The 20,823-nt window shown below is 34.9% G+C and overlaps 2 protein-coding genes across 2 annotated transcripts; one reads left to right on the top strand and one right to left on the bottom strand.

Moving 5' to 3' along the window:
- Nucleotides 1-3,072: 3,072 nt before the first annotated feature.
- LOC116009749 (GATA transcription factor 9-like) lies at nucleotides 3,073-4,563 on the bottom strand. The gene is made up of 2 exons (XM_031248877.1): nucleotides 4,134-4,563; nucleotides 3,073-4,041 (listed from the first exon to the last, which is right to left on the bottom strand). Exons 1-2 carry the CDS (start codon nucleotides 4,449-4,451, stop codon nucleotides 3,349-3,351), a joined length of 1,011 nt encoding a protein of 336 aa, XP_031104737.1. The 5' UTR covers nucleotides 4,452-4,563; the 3' UTR covers nucleotides 3,073-3,348.
- A 6,808-nt stretch (nucleotides 4,564-11,371) lies between these two features.
- LOC116009956 (homeobox-leucine zipper protein ATHB-15-like) lies at nucleotides 11,372-17,548 on the top strand. The gene is made up of 18 exons (XM_031249177.1): nucleotides 11,372-12,459; nucleotides 12,768-12,927; nucleotides 13,068-13,168; nucleotides 13,288-13,378; nucleotides 13,859-13,954; nucleotides 14,036-14,149; nucleotides 14,237-14,320; nucleotides 14,404-14,559; nucleotides 14,680-14,754; nucleotides 14,841-14,947; nucleotides 15,033-15,225; nucleotides 15,352-15,537; nucleotides 15,649-15,729; nucleotides 15,922-16,056; nucleotides 16,144-16,469; nucleotides 16,548-16,653; nucleotides 16,793-16,942; nucleotides 17,140-17,548. The coding sequence occupies exons 1-18, from the start codon at nucleotides 12,257-12,259 to the stop codon at nucleotides 17,284-17,286; spliced, it is 2,511 nt and encodes an 836-aa protein (XP_031105037.1). The 5' UTR covers nucleotides 11,372-12,256; the 3' UTR covers nucleotides 17,287-17,548.
- Nucleotides 17,549-20,823: the final 3,275 nt, after the last annotated feature.

The following is a 20,823-nucleotide window of genomic DNA, read 5'->3' on the forward strand; positions in this document are numbered from 1 at the left end:
TTATTTTGATTGTTTAATCAAAATGATGTATATACAAAAATATGTTACAACTACCAAATATTTTAATCATCAATCCATTTCAACAAAGTAAAAAGTTATCAACCTACTCATTTGTCACCAAGAAGTCAACCTTTAGCTATTACCATGTTAATTACAGTCAACTTTGGAATAATGCATGCCTATTCACAGCATCTTATTGGTTACTACATCCTCCTTACTAGTTGGCTAATATACCTACTCTTCACTTTACTACAAAAAGCAAAGTATATTAAGAGTAGATGAGTGGGTAGAACATACTTATCGTATTAGAAAATTACAAATTTAATTTAATTATTGTTAACTCATTTCTTATGTATTCTCACACTCCCTTGTCTTATTAGTAATATTGTCATTTTAATTCATTGTCTTAGTTAATTATTATTCAAGCTGTTAGTTAATTAATTTTAAATTATTTATTTATATATTTTACCATTGTCTTATTTTCTTATTTTAATTTTGAAATGTATTCATAAAATAGGTTAATGGTATTCAAGTAAAATAATAATCATAATATTAAAAAAAAAAAAAAAAAAAAAAAACTTCAACCAAACATATTTATATTACATACATCAATTTTAAACCAAACACAAAAATCTAAACATTCTCAACAATCTAGCATTCTCTAAAATGAATCAAAAGCTACCCTATTGTTTTTGTTTTTTCTAAAGACCACCGGCCATGTGACATGAAAACGTGACAGAGTGGATTCCATAAGATGAAAGTGACTTCTTACTACACTTTTTAAATTTCTACTCTAACCTACACCGACCCCCTTTGAATTCAATGAAGCAATTACTCTTTTTTTTTTCTTTTTTTTTTGAAAATCAATGAAGCAATTACATAGTCTTTCCATCTTATACAAAATCTTGTTATATTTAATACAATACTATATATATATATATACACCTATCCAGATTTGTCAGTTCAGGATTACATGAAAACTTTAATTAAGGACACTGTGTTGGGTACTTCTCCATTTGATTTTTAAAAATTAAGAGTTTTTCTATTACTAAATATAATTTCAAAAATAAATAAATAAATTACAAAGGAAAGATAGAGAAAGAAGAGACAAGGAAACCAAGCCAGCTTTATGAGGAATGGCTTGAGAGTTGCATGTAAAAGGAGCCATACATAAAAGCTAGGGGAGGCTCTGCACACCAATAATGGCATTCACCTTGTTACAAAAAAAAAATAATAATAACATGGGAAAATTGCTATTTCTCCTCTATGAAAGCATAAAATTTTGGAATTCAGTAATTTCACTTGTAAAATTAATTCAATTTATTTATTTATTTATTTTGTATCTAAATCACACAAGCAAAGCTAATATGTAGGCACACATACAAAAGTCTATCATTTAACCTTGTAATTACATTAGCAACTCAGTTACCAAATGTCATAAAATTATTGAGAGTTGTCATATCGGTCATATTCATTATCTAACTCACCGCAACAAAATTGAAAAACATAAATAGGCAATCTTAAAACATAAATAGGCAATCTTATATAACTTATTATTAGTTACTTAAGGTATTCAAGAATAATCGAGAATATAAATGCACGTAGTAGAACGTACTCGACGAAATTTCAAGCTAGTTGCAAATACATTAACAGTAGCCATACATTAACAGTAGCCATCCATGCAGATGAATCAGAGAGTAAAGATTTGGATATATTATCCAAAACAAGGTGCAGAAAATGCAGTGTCATCGCCCACACCATGTGCTGCTCCCCCTCCTTCACATGCATGCTTTCTTTTCTATATACGTTATTACAATATTATATATTCACACTGTACTCGTTATATATAACAAATAATTTATAAAAGTCTCTTCCAATTCCAAGTTGATCATAACGACGTTGATATAGTCCACCGCCCGGCCTCGTCGCCGGTACGGTCCTCCACACTCCATACCAAAAAACACATGCACACGTCGCCGTCGTCTAGCTCCATCGGCCCCATCCCCCATTATATATATGTGTGCGTATGTACATACATTGTACTTTCAAGTACTGTTTATATTTCTTTTAATTTTATAATTTTATAGCAACAATTAATACGGAGTATGTGATTTGTGATTTTTTTTTTTTCAATAATGGAAGTAATGGAAGAAACTATAATTACTATTTATAGATGTGTATTATTGGATAATTTTAGTGAAATGTAATAGCTAGCAAATCACACACAAGAGATAAATTACACTAGCTGCATTGTACTGCTCCAATTATAAATACAATATATGTATTACCTCATCTCACATACTCTGTCCGGTCAAAGTGTGAAGCCCTTGCAATTGAAGATTCAACTTTTTAGGAGAAAAAATATCATCAATCAAAACTATAATTTTTTTTAATTAATTCTCTTGCTGGATTGTAAGCATCTATTGAGTGGGACAACTGACCTGGAGATTTAAGTTTGCTCTTGGTTCAAATATAAGATAAAACACAAAAAACTAACCTAATATATATTTCAATTATTAACCGGTACCTCTATGTTCCATCCTACAACCTTACAGACATAGTGGCCGCCGGCCGTCCATGGCAGCAATGTTTCATCGTACACTGCACGCAAGCTGATTTTTAATTTCCTCGATATTCAATAAATTGAATCACATGACTATCTGCTGAAACCCATAACCAGCTTCTGTACTAGACTACTAGCTAGCTACTTCCCATTCATTTTCCAATTAAATTAATTACATATAATCTTATTTCTTACTTTAATTTTATTTTGATTAATAAAAGAGATTAGTCATAATTTTTATTTATTTATTTTTACTCAATAAAATTTAAAATACTTGAGGATGGTTGTACTTGCATCCTGGCAGCAAACAAATTTTCATTCCATCACAGGCACAGCACTTGCAGCCAAGCTAGGAGAGGAGAGAAAGCAGGTCTCAGGTCTGAGCCCACCATGTGCAATTTCCCGTCTTTCAAGACATGCCCGCCTCCATAGCCTACGGATAATATATGCACTACAACAAACCACTAAAATATCTATGGGTTCTTCAATGCGTCAATTTTGATATATGATTTTTTAAAATAATCAAAACTTTTATTGATAGGTTAGCAATTAAGCTACAGTACAAGAAATCCATCCAACGCAAAGTTGTTGTACATGAAGAAAAACGTAATTATATTATCAATTAGCGAAAGAATTACAGAATTGCATGCGCCATTGTTGGTTCTTCACCTTCAATTCCTCGAGATAGGAGTAATATCTCTAAGGCTGAGTAAATTAGGAAAATTGATCTGAGTTGCTTTCTGAATGTTACTTGGAGCTTAATTAAATGTGTAAACTGGAATGGGCTAGATGATGTGCGTATAGTCAGTGCCGCATGTTTGTTGATGGTGAAGCAAGTAGGCATCGCCGCCGAAGATGGAGGCTTGACTGAGCAACTGTTGCTGGTGGTGGAGGTGGAGGTCCTTTTGGCGGCGGAGCTCCAGGACCTTGCGGTGGGAGTTGGAGTGTTTGGTGGAGACGAATGTGGGGCTTGCCGCGGGTCGGTATTCGGGCACGAGACGCCCCGACTTGTATCGGACCCCACACGCGTTGCAAAGCGTCTTCGGCCCCATTGGCCCGGTCCGCCACTGGGGCGTCTTTTCAGACGCACAGTGCAGGCACTTCCGCCCTTGAGTGTCGGTGCTTTCTCTTCTCTTAGACGGCGTCGTCTTGGACGCTTTCGGAGCCGATGCGTTGTTGTTGTTGTTGCTCTCGGACTGTGATTTGGCTGGGGAAAGGAGCTGGAGACGGGACGACCAGTCCCAGGGCGCGGCGCGGGAACGTTTGCTGCGTGCTTTTCCGGGAACTGAGACGTCGGAAGGGAACGCCGGAAGTGAATAATTGTTCGCGATTTCCTTGCAGTTGCCGGAGGAGGAAGAATCAGCGGCGGCGGCGGAGGTTTTTGTGGCCAAAATTAGCTGAAGATTTTGAACCTCATCGCTCGAGAATGAATCCTCCACGAAGTTCGACAGCCATTCCAGCTCCGCCAAATCATCATACTGTGGAAAAATTGAAAAAAACATATCAATTTGATGTCATTTTATTCCAAAATTCAAACTCTCACATAATACCTAAAAACGAGAGTAATTACCGGAACGCAAAGCTCGGAAGCACTGAAAGCGGCGTCGGTGAAGCTACCGCTGAATTGGCCACCGGAGACGGAGGAGTTACAGCTGTCGACACCAGCGACGGTGGAGGAGCGGCCTGCAACACTGTCGAAGAAATCGTCGGCGGTGACCTCGTCGTGCTTTGAGAAGTCCAGAAGCTCATCGACGGTGAAATTGTTAGCATTGAGGCTGTGCTCAGCGGACTTCTGTTCCACTAGGTAACGGTTTTCGCAACCATATTGCGACTCCCCGGCGGCAGCGCCCAAAAAGCCGGCGCCGGTGAAGAATTCTCGTGCTTCCATTACACAAAATGTGAATGTATTTCGCCTCAAAATTTGAAAAAAGTAACAGCTGCTTTTAGTGACGGAGAGAGATAATAGAGACTGAACCTTATGGAGTCATGGCCATGGAGCTGAAAGCCAGGGGTTTTAATGCTTTGAATGATGAAGGGTGTTCCAATTTTGTAATTTAGTGATATAATAATTTTCAAATTTTTATGAGTCCAATAATATTAAATACTCCACAATTTTATGTCTCACCAAAAAAAATACAATTTTATGTATTATTTTTTTAATTATATTATGTGTTACTAATAGATTACCCGTGCGATGCACGGATTAATTTTTATATTATATATTTAAATAATAAAAATTAAAGGTGAAGTTATAAATAATACTTCCTCCGTCCTATTTTACCTGTTTTACTTTGCTTTTTAATTTGTCCCAAAATAGTGTCCTCTTTCTAAAATTGAACATAACTATCATTCTACATTTTCCAATTTACCCTTTGACTTTTCAACTTTTTAGAGCATTAATAAGACAAGTACAATTGTACTTTGTACAAATTACACTTACTTTTAAAGGGCAAAATTGAAAAGTTAATATCATTTTTTATGTTGCATTAAAATCCGTGCAAAAAAGTAAATGAGACAAACAATTAGGGACGAAGGGAGTATAATATTTGAGAATGTATGTTTATTTATTTGATTATAAGATCAATGTAAAAGTATCAATAATATATGACTCTTTTTTTTTTGGAAATATATATGACTCATTTGATTGCATTTATTTTAAAAAATTTACTATATAATATGATTTATATAACTTGTGATGACGATTTTATAGGTGTTTTTTTAATAACTTGTGAGGACTATTTTGTGGCTCTTATTTTTATTATTCACCCCTATATATACACTATCCACCTTATTAGCAAACATACAAGATTTGTTTAATACAATATAAAGGATTTGACTTTGTAAAATATTTAATAGTATTTATAATGATTTATAATATTTTCTATATTTGGAAAGAAACATCCTAAAATCATTGATAAAACATAAAATACACATGTGGTATATATACTTATAGTAAATTACCCGTGTGATGCACGAATAAACTTTATATATATAGGGTAGAGTTCAGGTGCGGCCGCACCACTATGTATACAAATATACACCACTCAATGTTAGAAAATGCATCACACAAATATGCATCGTTAAGTACGCATCACCAAAAAACACACCACTAGATATGCAAATATACACCACACAGTGTTAGCAAATGCACCATTAGGGCGGGAGAGTTATTGTGCATTATTTTGGATGTGTGGTGTATTTTGTATATTTTCATTATGGTGCGTTTTCTAACATTGAGTGGTGCATTTTCTAACATTGAGTGGTGTGAACCGCATCGACCGCACGGGAAGGCGCGACCACATTCGAACACACACACACACACACACACACACATATATATATAATTGATGATGAAATTATAAACAATTCTAATATTTGAAAGTGTACATTTATTTGAAATTATAAGATTTGTATATTAGTGTTGAAATTGATTACTTAAAATTTTTATTAGGAAATGTCTAAACAAAAATTAGAAGGAAGAGCATGGCTAATTGATACTATTTTAAATAAAATAAATAATTTATAATCAAATGAAAAAAATCTCTATGTTGAGTACCATAGTCAGATTAAAGTGTTAAATGCAGGTTAGTAATATGGGTGTAATATATGTATGTTTATTTTTCTTTAATTACCCATTGTAATATGTGTATGTTTAATTAACTTCTTATATAGGCAGAAAAATTTATCCTTAATTTCAATAAAAATGAGGACATTTTATTATGATTATTATATGGTAATAAGGAGTATATATTATTCTTAATTAATATTATGCTAATTATGGCGTCCATGGCTATGTTTGGCAAACCTAGCTGAAAAAGTAGCTGAAAGCTGAAAAGTAGCCGAAAGTTGAAAAGCTATAAGTTCGAAGTTTAAATCCGAAGAGCTGTTAATATTATTCTTATTCTATCATATAATAATAATAAATAATAAATTCTATCATAATAATTACTAATAATGAATCACAACTAAATTCTATCATAATAATTACCATAATCACTAATTATCATTATCATAATTGCTAATTTTACAATCAATAATTAATATTATTCTATCATAATAATAATAATTACCATATTACTAAAATATCCATATGCTTGAGTAGGAAAACTTTGGAGGAGGATATTATTTTATATATAGTAAGATTAGAACATAAACATCGATGCTAATCAGCAATATATAACTATCTAATATTGCATATCAAATTAAAAAAATTTCGTATAGCATTTGATACTTTCACTAGTGAGAGAGTATCTTTTGACCTTCAATTACATTAATAATTTACTTATTATTTGTTAGATTATATCATATTAATATTTAATACAATATTTATTTATGGAATAATGAGAATTGAAATTTGTGAAATTAACTTCTAGTAATTTTGATTGATTATTAAATTTGTTTTTTCTTTCTAAAATGTTGAATACTTAATCCCAAAGGGCCCCATATCCGCCAAACAGAGCATATGCGAAAGATATAAATCATGTAACTCAATTTAACACAGAGACTAAATTTTTACTTAATGTACAATGAGCTTCTTTGTTCTGAAAGGTTACTCTTACACGATTAGTTGGTGAAACTTTGTCCTAATTTATTTATTAATGAGAATTGAATTATGAATCTGACATGGCAGGTGATTTTTAGCAGCCAGTGTCGCCATGCCTGTTGTATTTGTGTCCAAGTTTCCAGCCGGATTCCCTGCCTCCTCATTTTCCGTTGCGGAAACTAATATATAAATAATAAATTCACAGATATTAAAACTCTTTGCATGTATTTATATTAAACTCACACCATGCTTATTCGTTGAAAAATATTTGAAACTATAATGATTTTAAACCATTAAATTAAGTCTAAAAAATATTAACTTATATATATTTTTTGATAAATCATAGCCACTTAAATACGATCCCATCAAAGTAATTCAAATAATTAATCAATTAACGTTTAATCTTATTTTTGAGCATAAAGTGGAACCCACACCTCTTGCAGCAACTCTGGAAGCTATAAAACTTGAAAGAATACGTGAAGTAGTACTCTTCCTCAGTTCCACTTTGTTCATTTTTCCAACTTTTTTTTTTTCTTTTTCATTTTTCCTTTTGCCTTCATTTCAAAGTTTAAACCTCCATTATTAGTGCTTTTCTACCCCCTCTAATCACATGTTATTATATTCCTTAACCCACGTTTAAGAACAACGATTACGTACAACTTGACAATCTCAGACTAACGGCCCTGATGATAGTCAGGTGTTGCTTAAAAAGTTTTACCTTTTAATCTTTGATTAGACTCTATTAGCCTAATGTATGTTGAATTCACAAAATAAATTTTAAACTCTTAATATTCAAATACAACAATCATACTACTCCTACATTATCATCCTCTTCGTCATTACTAAATTCAAACATTTGTTAACGTGAGATAAAGTAAAGGTGGGGGTATGCTGGGAAGATGTTTAGCACGTGACAAAGTTGAATGGGTATTGTCAGATATCATGTGAGACTCTTTTAATCATCCATGTTCACTTCTACCGAATTCTACATTGTTTTTTCCAGCAAATAATATAAAAGGAATTATCTTGCAAGCTACTACCCTCACTCCTCTTTCAATCGTTATACCGTGGACCATAGTCACAAAACGTCATCGTTTCAATAAGTGAAAAAAAACGACTTTCGTAAATCTTCATAACTGATACTACAATTCATCTCAAATGATATTGTGTTGTAAGAGAACTGCAGTTGCACGAAATAGATGCTATTTGATCCATCTTTTTTTATTAATCAAAACGACGTCGTTTTGTTACGCGGTCCATAGTAAAATTTGTGCTCCTCTTTTATTGATGTTTTCTATGGGTAATAACCGAGCTATTGTTGGAGAAGCATTTTTACTGCCGATAGTATGGTTACTTTGGGTGGTCCAATTCATGTTGTGGGCCTCAATTCAAGGTTTCATATGGGCCTTTCTATTGGTCTCAACTGTTTGCGTGAAGCCATGTATCCTTAAAGAACATTGTGTGTATATATACATATATTGATATACTTTTGTTTCTACATTTATATGACGAGCCCATAGCAATCAAAGTGATAGAAGATACGGCATTTATTTATTTTTTGCAACATCTACATCATCTTCTATAACATGGGCTTTGGCACTACATGGCCAAAGGTTTGTTTCATATGTGTGTGCATAGTATTAAGAATTTTTGTTTCAAAAAACCAAAAGTTTGATTACTGTTAACACTCTTTTAATGAAGTTTATCATACATAATATTTTTAATATGGTTATCTCTCATGTATTATCTATAGATTATTACATAAGAGTTGGATTCACCTAATATACACCCTCGAGCATTGAGTTTGTGGGTTAAACACAATAACAAGTTTAAACGAGGCACATAGTCAGGTATTGAATGTGGATTTCCTTTACCAAAACTTATTTTAAATTACAAATAAGCTATATGTTTTGTTTGATAAAACATACGTAACTTGAAATAATTGTTTATTTTGAAACATTATTTTAAGTAGCGTTTCAAATATAAGTTAGTACTACCTCCGTCCCAAAATGGTTGTTTGGTTCGTTTAACGAGGCTTGACTGAAGTAATTTTTAATCCAATTTTTCATATTATTAAATTTAGCATCAATATATAAAATTTATATATTTAGAAACTACATTAAAATTACTATTAAACACAAAAAAATTAAATTTAAAAATAATAAAAAATTACTAAAGAAAATACGCAAAGAAGGAAGAGTTAGTTTGACCAATGAATAGTAAATATGACAGGTAAAATGAGAGAGAGGGAGTAATTACTAATTTGTAAGCTTTAATCTTTAAGCTAGCTTTTAAGTAATGTATGGCATCTTGTAAACTTTTTTGCTTATTTCAATTATTAATTAAAAACCAACAAAAATTTACATTTGCAGTTTTGCACACCCTTATCCAAATGCACAATTGTACATATTAGTATTCTTATGTTTCCAAACACTATAGTATATAGTTTATAACTAATCATATGTATTTGTTTCAAATGATTTAAAAGGCAAATGAAAATATTAGAGAATAAATAATAAGGGTAGAATCGAGACGCATGCAAAAACCATAATGATGGTGTCTCTCTGCCCCAGCCAAACATCCCATGCTTTTTCTTTTTGTAGGCTTCCGATTCCATTCCTGCCCTCCATGGCTCCCCACAATTACAATATCGCATTTGATGGATTATAAATTGAAGTTTAGCCATGGTGAGAGAGAAAGGCGATGAAGAAGACCGATTTCTGGGCAATTCCCGTTCGGCGAGAAGCTCCGATCTTTACCGGAATTTCATGCTTTCAGTCTTCGATTCATTCGATGTCTCATATCCGAAGGTTTGGTGTAATTTTCCTGTTGCACTCTAAGTGTTCGACTTTATGTTTAAAAGAAAGGGAATATACGTATTTTGCGTGCGTACATGGTAAATGAAGAGTAGAGGGATGATTGGTGTGGATTTTGAAGCTGCGGCAAAACATACTCAGATGACAGAGATGGATATGACGTTGATGATGATGGTGGTGGGTAGAAAGAGCCGATGATTGATTGTGGGCCATGTCTTTGTAGTTGATAGGCCCTTGTCGTTGGGCCGACAAAGGCCCAATCATTCCCTCTCTGCCCCAAGCCTACCCAACACCCTCCATCCCATTCTCTTTGATTTTCAATTTTGATTATACCACAACTATAATAATAATAATATAAGTTTTAACTACAAACTTAAGGCCAAAGACCTTGTGGTCTAGTGGCACCCGGTGTCTTAATTTACACTCTCACATGGATAATAAGAGTGGGTTCAAGTCTCAGTTAAGGTATTATTTTGCATAGTTATTAATATCGTTTTTTTTAAAGTCAAATAAAAAATACATCTAAATATTTCTAAGAATTTTTGTGTCTAATTTAAGGCACAAGACAAAATAAATAAGTATTTATTAAAGTTATAGTAATAACATTTGCCAAAGATTGTAGGATTCGTTCACTTGCATGAATTAGACACATAAGGTATCAACTCTTGTTACCCACCACCATCATCATCGTTCGTTGTACATTATATCACGTAATACCTTAACAATACATGTTCAATTTTTTTTGGACTCCACTGTATACCATACTCATTTAGTACATTTCTCATGTACCTCGAGCCCCACATGCAAAAAAAAAAGGCAATCAACCACGTAATTGGTAAATGGTAATTAAATTGCTTAGATATTTTAATTATTGATTGTGAGGTTGCAAACTTTCACTTATTTTTCATAGATTATTGGTTGATTACAACTAGTTTGAACATTAAAAGTTTAATAAACATACCAGCTGGCGAGACTTGATCTCTGATTTTTTTTTTTAATTTTATTTTGTGATTAACTGAATTGTTCATGCGAACATTATTACGATGGTTAAGGGTTATTAATGAAATATACGTGACCAAAGTATACACTTGGTGAGTAATTGTATGTATTTATTTGTTTATATAAAAGGCAAATGAAAATATAAAAGAGAAAAAACAAGAAGGGTAGAATCGAGGCGCATGCAAAAACCACAATGATGGTGTCTCTCTGCCCCACGCCAAACATCCCATGCTTTTCTTTTTGCAGGCTTCCGATTCTCTCCTTCCCTTCCCATTCTTACCCTCCTTTCATCCCCATAATTACATTGCAAGAGAACCCATACAAGAAAACTGCAAGGCAAAGGGGCATTTTGGTCCGGGCAGAACAAAAATGAAATATGTACCCAAATCTGGCTTCTGCTCACCACAGTCTGACACTAGAGATAGTATCCAATACTCCATAGCCTATAAGCCAAAGAAACCTCATTGACCACTCAAAATCAAGCTCTACTCTGCACTTCACCTCACACAACCCAAGCTCAAAAGTAAACCAAATTCACCTCTCACTTTACTCTTCTTCGCCCCTACCTCTCTCTCTTTTCTCTCCACAGAATCCATGGTTTATCTCTTGGTGACTTAAATTTATTACCTTTCTCTATTTTACTCAAAACCCATTCATTGCATCAACCCAAGATCCACTCCTCCTCAACATCACCATCACCACACTTCCTCCTATCTGTCTTCAGGTCTGTGCATGTATGTAGGACGGACTGTGCATGAAAGCAAGTGCGAGAGAGAAGATATGATGGAGGATAGCATCAAACGATGAAGAAAGATTTCTGGGCCTTTCTCATTCGGCTCAAAGCTCCGATCTTTACCAGAGTTTCATGTCTTCGAGATCCAAAGGTTTGGTGTTGAGAAAGTGGAATTATATTAGGGAAAATGATGGTTGGTTATGTGGGAGTTGAAATATAATATTAAGGGCTGTCTCACTGTCTGTGGTTTTGGAAGTTGGGAAAAGTACATATCTGATGGTTGTTTGGGGGCTCTGAAATCGTGAGGTTTAGTATAGTTGCCTTGTGCTTGGTGAGGGGATAGCGCCGTCCCGGTTCAGTAATTGCCTGTCCACATTTTGTTCACCTTCAATGTCAATTAAATACAGTGGTACCTTATCTCTGTAGTGTTATTTATTTCAAGAAACTGAGCTCAAAAAGATTCAGAGACATTTTCATCAATTTCAGATATAGTGTTTATGGTTAGAAGGTTTGGGGTTTGATTTCTGAATAAGTGAACACTTTTTCTGGAAGTTTTGATTTCTGTGTAAACGGAAGGGGGGTTGAGGTTTTGAGGAAACAAGATGTCAATTTCCTGCAAGGATGGTAAGTCAGCCGTGGACGGCAAATATGTCCGCTACACACCTGAGCAGGTTGAAGCCCTTGAGAGGGTGTATCATGAGTGCCCCAAACCCAGTTCTATGCGTCGTCAGCAGCTGATTCGTGAATGCCCTATTCTCTCCAATATTGAGCCTAAGCAAATCAAAGTTTGGTTTCAAAATCGAAGGTAAAAAAACACCAAAGATTGATTTTTTACTCAGTTTATATGCAAATATTGAATTTTTACTTGTTTGTTCGTGTTGCTTGCTAGTTGAAATTTCCAGGCTAGTTATCCATTTGTTGGGTTCTGTATGTGTTTTCCTTAAATGTTTCATGATTTTTGTCTTAAGTTGGAATCCTGGAGTTTGTTATCTGCATCCTATTATTTTCTGTTGCCCATCCCTTACCCCCTTTTAGCCTTTTTAGTTAAGATATGGAGTGTGTCATTTAGTCTTTGTCCCAAATAGTTGAAATTTTTGCATTCTTGGAATACAGATGCAGGGAGAAACAGAGGAAAGAAGCCTCAAGGCTTCAAGCTGTGAATAGGAAGCTGACAGCTATGAACAAACTGTTAATGGAGGAGAATGATAGATTGCAGAAGCAAGTTTCTCAACTGGTGTATGAAAATAGCTATTTCCGTAGGCAAACACAAAGTGTAAGCCTTTTCTTTAGATATTTACTCAAGGGATTGTTACTTGTTAGTCATTACTAGTGAGTATTTTGGTAGCTCAATAGTGCCTGGATAATTGTATGTGGAGTTTTAAGCTCAGTAGGTGTGATTTTTCTCCATTGCAGACGGGACTTGCTACGAAGGACACCAGTTGTGAATCAGTGGTGACTAGTGGTCAACACCAGTTGACACCTCAGCATCCTCCCAGGGATGCTAGTCCTGCAGGGTTAGTGGGGTTATGGTTATTCGGTCATTTTCTTGAACATTGTGCATTGGACCACTATACTTGTTTTATGTGTTTGTGGGTGGTTTACAGATTTTTGAATGCCCTTTTGTATTTTCCAGGCTTTTGTCCATTGCAGAAGAGACTTTAACAGAGTTTCTTTCAAAGGCCACTGGAACTGCTGTTGAGTGGGTCCAAATGCCTGGAATGAAGGTATATCATAACTCTTAAAATAATCAACTTTTTCAGTGTAAATTAAAATATTATATAGTTTCTCTTGTTGTGGGTTGAACATGTGTATGGACCTGTGTGTGATGTGTATTTGCTTTCCTTTTATGTACCCTGCTTGTTACCTTGGTCTCATTAGACATGATTACGAGACCAAGTGGGATGCCATCAATAAGGCGTTGGCATGTTGCATGGTGGACTTAAAAAACCAGTTGACAACTGTTATGCATTTTACAGTCAGTTACCTGTTGGGTACAACAATGTGATAATAATTTACCTGAGGGAGAGTAAAAGGGCCATTACTTAAGTGCATTAACTATTGCAGACTGTTTGAGAAGGACTTGTACAGTGGCAGTATCAAGAAACCTGTTTACCTCCCTTTGTTTCTTGTCTTTTACTCGCATCATTGTTGATATGTACAAGACGTGTTGCAAATTTAATTTCTTTTTTGTTATTTATGAGTAGCCTGGTCCGGATTCCATTGGAATCATTGCTATTTCTCATGGTTGCACTGGCGTGGCAGCAAGAGCTTGTGGCTTAGTTGGTCTTGAGCCTTCAAGGGTAAGATGATTCCTGACTTTTTTCTACTTCTGGGGGCTAGTATCTTGATGATGGGTATTTGATTGCCAACGCTTTTTCCAGGTTGCAGAAATCCTCAAGGATCGACCTTCTTGGTACCGAGACTGCCGAGCTGTTGATGTTGTAAATGTGCTGCCAACTGCCAATGGTGGAACCATTGAACTTCTATACATGCAGGTAGATAAATCGAAGCCTTTTAGCGTTCCTTCAGTATCACCAATGATAAATTGCCGGACGATCTTATGAAATCTGTTTATGTTTTAGCTTTATGCTCCAACTACTTTGGCACCTGCTCGTGACTTTTGGTTGTTGCGCTTTACTTCTGTCATGGAAGATGGAAGTCTTGTGGTATGAGATTCATCTGGTCCGACATTATCTATATTCCTTGCTCTCGCCATAAACCCCTAATTGTTATTTGGTAAAACATACAGGTATGTGAAAGATCACTCGGTAATGTACAAAATGGTCCAAGCATGCCACCGGTGCAGAACTTTGTTAGAGCAGAAATGCTGCCGAGTGGGTACTTGATAAGACCCTGTGATGGTGGGGGGTCAATTATCCATATTGTAGATCATATGAACGTAGAGGTAAACTTATCTTTCAATTGATTCTACATTCTAACATTCTATGCTGTGTATGTGATCGGAAAATGTATGCCATTTTGGTGCTTATTAGTTATTATTATTACACTCTTTTATCATTGCTAGGCATGGAGTGTGCCAGAAGTGTTGCGCCCGCTATATGAATCCTCAGCGGTGCTTGCTCAGAAGACAACAATGGCTGTAAGAGTTTTCTTCTAACTTCTTACTATGATTTACCGGAAGAAAATAACTTATCTACGGAGTATATTATTTCCATTTCATTTCAGGCTCTGCGCCAATTGAGACAGATAGCTCAAGAGGTTTCTCAGACTAATGTTACCAACTGGGGAAGGCGACCTGCAGCTTTACGAGCACTGAGCCATAGATTGAGCAGGTTGAGTAGTATATTTATCTTATCCCCTATCTTTTTGTTGGGTTATTGTTGGTGCTTATAATATTCAGATGCATTTGTTATACAGGGGTTTTAACGAGGCTCTGAATGGGTTTACTGATGAGGGGTGGTCATTGCTTGGTAACGATGGCATGGATGATGTCACTATCCTTGTTAACTCTTCTCCCGACAAACTAATGGGCTTAAACCTCAGCTACACAAATGGATTTACATCTATAAGCAACGCAGTCTTGTGTGCAAAAGCTTCAATGCTTCTGCAGGTAAGCTAATATTTTCGGACCATATACACCACGTGGTCTTGATATTTTATTCTTATCTATCTCATGAAAACGTTAATGGTTTGTGGCTTGTGTTTCTTTAGGGTTCTGATTATTTTTTTTCTTCAGAATGTGCCTCCTGCAGTACTTCTCAGATTTCTTCGGGAGCATAGGTCAGAATGGGCAGACAATAACATTGAAGCTTATTCAGCTGCAGCTGTTAAAGTGGGTCCTTGCAGCTTACCAGGGGCTCGTATCTGTAACTTCGGGGGCCAAGTCACACTCCCACTGGCTCACACCATCGAGCATGAAGAGGCAAGTAACTCGGTCTCTTTCCTGATGTGCTTTCAGAGCCCTTATTTTTATCCTTATAATTTGATTTCTCCCTGTTTTTAATTCGACCGTGTTACTTTTTCTGCATAGCAGTTGCTGGAGGTTATTAAATTCGAAGGAATTGGCCATTCTCCTGAAGATGCAATGATGCCAAGGGACATGTTTCTGTTACAAGTAAGTGACATTTATTTATATTGGTGGCGAGAAATAAGAATGTTCCTGTCGTAAAACATGTCCTTCACGAACCATCTTTCGTGAAATCTAGTTTTGTTTAATGTAAATATGACTTGGTTGCTTTTAAAGTTGCGTTGTCTATTCTCGTTGTATGCTTCAATAGAATGTCATCCTTTTATTTGTTTCTGACAGCTATGCAGTGGAATGGATGAGAATGCTGTTGGCACCTGTGCCGAGCTAATATTTGCTCCTATCGATGCATCTTTTGCCGATGATGCACCTCTCCTTCCTTCCGGTTTTCGCATCATTCCCCTCGACTTTGGAAAGGTTTGCTTTTTTAGTTTAGATCTTGTCTTTACTCTTATTGCCCTAGTTTCATCTATTTCTTATTTTAGTGTCTGAAATGCTATGCAGGAGTCTTCCAGCCCGAATCGCACCCTCGATCTCACTTCTGCTCTCGAGACTGGGACAGCCGAGAATAAAGTGCTAAATGACCTCAACACCAATAACGGTGCTGCGAGATCTGTGATGACTATTGCTTTTCAATTTGCGTTTGAAAGTCACATGCAGGAGAATGTTGCCGCAATGGCTCGTCAATATGTGCGAAGCATTATCTCTTCTGTTCAGAGGGTAGCATTAGCGCTTTCTCCTTCTCACTTGGGCTCCCATGGTGGACTGCGCCTTCCCTTGGGGACTCCTGAGGCACATATTATTGCTCGCTGGATTTGCCAAAGTTACAGGTTTGCCATATTCGTGCTTGAGTTTTAACCGAATTGTTTGAGAACAGGATATCATATGCTTGTCCCTCTTTCTTACAGGTGTTATTTGGGCGTCGAGCTACTTAAATCCACCGGTGAAGGAAACGAATCAATTCTGAAAACTCTATGGAATCACTCGGATGCTATTGTTTGCTGCTCCGCAAAGGTTTGCTTTTCTTCTATCTTGATTACCCTAATTTGTAATTTGTAACTTTCCTTTTATAGAAATCTCGAAGAAACTCCGTTTAACTGATGTTGTAGAAGATTATTTTGTACCTATTTCAACTTTGTAATGGATTGTGCAGGCACTGCCAGTTTTCACGTTCGCAAACCAGGCTGGTCTCGACATGCTTGAAACAACGTTGGTTGCACTTCAAGATATCACTTTGGAAAAGATATTTGATGATCACGGGAGAAAAAGTCTCTGTTCCGAGTTCCCACAGATTATGCAACAGGTTATAAATTCTCTCTCGAAAATGCACAATATATACTGTTTCGATCTTCGTATCTTTACCTCCACAGCACTTAGAATCATCACAACTATATATACGTGTCTGTTATTCCAATAAGATGCTTTGAACCGAACCCTTTCCCTACCTAAAGAAATGGGGGAGCAGTAGATTAACCGGTTTGAATAACATACTGTTGACAGGGATTTGCTTGTCTCCAAGGCGGGATATGCATGTCAAGCATGGGCAGGCCAGTTTCGTACGAGAGAGCAGTGGCATGGAAAGTTCTGAATGAAGAAGAAAGCGCGCATTGCATCTGCTTTATGTTCATAAACTGGTCTTTCGTCTAATAAGTTTGTTAGTGTTGTTACCCGGGGATCGGATCTATCTGTACGAATATTACCCTGACTTAAGAACCTCTAATGGCTTCGTCTTCCTCGTCTTTTGTGTAAGTTTGTAACCCAGGAATCATCAGGATACAGGACAAGAACCTCTTGAACCACCTTTTGTTTGCTCTCTGATCTGGTGCATGCTTGAATGTTAGTATGAACTATCTGTTTGAGAACCTTTGTTACATGTTCTTTTGCTAGTAATTGCTATTGTTATCCCCTACTACTTCTCCCTAGCTTTTATATATATATATATATATATATATATTTCGCCTCGATTAACATTCTGCATTCGATATCTTCACCACTAGGGTTAAACTATTTCGAATTTGGGTCTAAGATTTGTTTTTGGTATCTTCACCACTACTGTGTAAGAAGTAAATCAATTTTGGTTGTTGGCTCAAATTAAGAGGTCAATAGATAGCTCACCTGAGGAGTCGAATTTGAAACTTTATGGTTACCTAGTCAATTTAGTTGGATTTGTCTATTTACTATATGAACGGGAAATGCTTTATTAGGTAGGCTTAAGAGACAATTCCAAATTAATTATGCAATAATTGAGATTACTTACACCATCAGGTGCAGATTGAAATTTTCTCGAGCTATCTCAATTTTTTAGGATTTTCTCGAAGTATCACAACTTTTTAAGATCGAACACGTGAAATTTACAACTAAAAATGACATTAGTGGGGTTGGCTTTTCTTTATAGACAGCCAACAATCCCATACCAGTCCAAATGCAAAGATTTGAATTAGGTTTTTGAATTGAGCAATGTGCTTGCAATACACCTTTTCTCTGTTTCTTTGCCCAAAGAAAAAGCCATTCCAAGCTTCAAAAGGGGCAGCCAAAATATCCCAAGATTAGTAAACTATTAATCCACATGCTTAGCTTTCTAAGCTTGCAGCTGTGCATTCTAATTAAGTATTCAGTGTACTACTTTGACAGGCTTTTTCTGTAGGGAAAGTTGTGTTAACTTAGTAGCAAACAGCTGTGTAAAGGGGGAGAGGAAACTTGGTGGAACATTGACAAAAGTTTAAGTATTTCTATACATAGGTAACAACATTGAACCATTCAAATGGTACTAATTAAACAAATTAAAATAATTTAATTGGTAAAAAAATTAAGTTATATATACACGAGTCTCGGTGACACTGACAACACGTGAAATGAATTTTGATGGGATACGAATCATATTATAAACAAAGTCGGTGATGAACACAAAATATCAATAATGCATGCATGTATTCATACCAGAATGTAGCAAAATATCAATAATGCATGCATGTATTCAAACCAGAATGTAGTAGTGCCACCTTTAGAATAGAGAGAAAGACATTCCCCTAATTTATACTTCACGAAAGGGATTTTTCAAATAATAAATTCATATGAAATAGTATTAAAAGTGAGACGACTTTTGAGAAGTGATCGAATTGATAAAACATGATTTTTATATCAAAAAATTAAGTTTAATTCTTACTAATATCTTCTTTAATTTATCGAGGGTAACTTAGGTTAGGTTTGCAAGGACGTACGGAACATTAACCAGCCTTTGTCTCCATGCATGCATACTTTAAATTGTAGGGCATGCCCACAAATCCCACAATGTGACTTTTCACAAAAACGATGCCGGGTTTGGTGGTTAGTGTTTTATTTACTTGGTTTGGTTGTTTGGAATGTAGCTTGGACCTTTCTTAATTTTGACTTAAATTTCTTCCCATGAAACCTCCCTTGCTAAGTAACTTCTTTACCTCTTTACCTCTTAATATTGTCGAAAAGAGGTGGTCAAGCGAGTGTAACATGATTCTCGTACTTGGAGGTCTCAAATTTAATTCTTTGATTCTTGTCGATATTTTCTCAGTTGAATCTATTGTATTGATCTCAGATCCTTAGTGTGATTTACCACACAAGCTACTATGTAATTTTCAAGATTTACCCACTGCACAAAATATACAGTACACTCTCGAATAGTGGTTACGAGTTCCTTTCTTCACACACAAAAAAAACACACACACAATTACACAAATGACACAATGTACTATAATTGTGAGTTTGGTCCTAAAACGTTGTAACGTAACGTGGCATATATATATATATATGCAATTAAACAGGAAAATAAAATTATTAATTAACTTGTAGTGTTTAATTAATTAAGTTAGTGCAAATTGCAATTTTACATGCAAACCTGAATCATGTGGAAGCTAGTAGACAAATGAAGCACTAGCGTAAATGAACAATGAAAATGACCCATTCTATTAATTAAGCTCCAAATGACTAAGCCACCATGCTATTATAATAATAATAATAATAATAATAATAATAATAATAATTGCTCCAAACGGGGTGACTATTTGACCAAATGAGTAGAACAAAATTATTGTACTAAAATATTATGAGTTTGATTTTTTCCAATAGTAATTTAGTCGAGTCTGTTGCGTATATATTTTTTATTGTGATTTATTTTTCTTATATGATTTATGATATATATTACATAACTGAGATTTATTTGGTAAGCACAAATTCTCAAGTAGTAACATGTTTCTCTATTTTTTTTAAATCATAAGAATAGCACTCAATCCACTCATGATGATTAATGTAATTTAGAAATTTAGTGCCAAATTAGTATCAATCAATCAATGCAACGTGTACCAATAGGGAGTTGTGTTGCTATTAAAAAAAATCACTTTTTGGTTTTTGCACACAAATCACATCATACAATTCAAAATATATATAATAAAGTATATGGTAATATTAATTAATAAAAAAAATGACACTTTTAATTTATAAGTTATGAAAAATAGCATACTTAATAACTTTTAAAAGATGCGATGTTGATTACCAATATAACATTTTCTTTTTTAAAAAAACAATATAATTTCTTTTCTATAATTGTACTCCGATATATCATAATTTGCACGACACATAAAATTGATTATATAATTATGTTAAAACCATACTATATGGATCAAAATTTGTTTATCAAATTATATCTTTTAATAAAATATTGTTTAATATCTTATATTACATGACTTTACATCTAGTAAGTGTTATATGAAATTTAAAAATAGCATAATCCTACCTAGCTTGCTTTTAAGCTCCAATGGTGTAAATATAATGACAAACACGACATACCATATTAATAATTGTGCTTATGATGTTGAAGCATGACTCAATTGATCAATGCAACCAACTCCAAATAAATTTATAAATTTTACTTTACTAACAACGACAAGATGTAAGGTTCGAATCATCCAGTAATCTATCTCCTCTATCGGTCTTCAAGATGAGAGTGATATCGAGTCTTAAATTTAAAATTTTATCAATAATTATGGTCATGATTATTAATATAAGAAAATATAAATACATGGTTCACCCATAGGTAACCCTAAAGCCACCCACGCCCATAGCTAAGTGCCCATCTCCGGGCTCTAGCTACTCGGCCACTCTGCCGACTAGTTATATTCCTCGCGCCACTCTCGGCTGACTACCATAGTCATCCCT

Source organism: Ipomoea triloba, chromosome 2 (genome assembly GCF_003576645.1).
Source record: "Ipomoea triloba cultivar NCNSP0323 chromosome 2, ASM357664v1".
Taxonomy (NCBI): Eukaryota; Viridiplantae; Streptophyta; class Magnoliopsida; order Solanales; family Convolvulaceae; genus Ipomoea; species Ipomoea triloba.

What these genes read in the sequence shown, in the direction of transcription:
- LOC116009749 (XM_031248877.1), bottom strand. Translation starts at nt 4,451, where the DNA reads ATGGAAGCACGAGAATTCTTCACCGGCGCCGGCTTTTTGGGCGCTGCC. An exon ending in CTTCCGAGCTTTGCGTTCCG is followed by an intron (nt 4,042 to 4,133) that starts GTAATTACTCTC and finishes ATTTTTCCACAG; the next exon opens with TATGATGATTTGGCGGAGCT.
- LOC116009956 (XM_031249177.1), top strand. Translation starts at nt 12,257, where the DNA reads ATGTCAATTTCCTGCAAGGATGGTAAGTCAGCCGTGGACGGCAAATAT. An exon ending in GTTTGGTTTCAAAATCGAAG is followed by an intron (nt 12,460 to 12,767) that starts GTAAAAAAACAC and finishes CTTGGAATACAG; the next exon opens with ATGCAGGGAGAAACAGAGGA. An exon ending in CTGAGCCATAGATTGAGCAG is followed by an intron (nt 14,948 to 15,032) that starts GTTGAGTAGTAT and finishes TTTGTTATACAG; the next exon opens with GGGTTTTAACGAGGCTCTGA.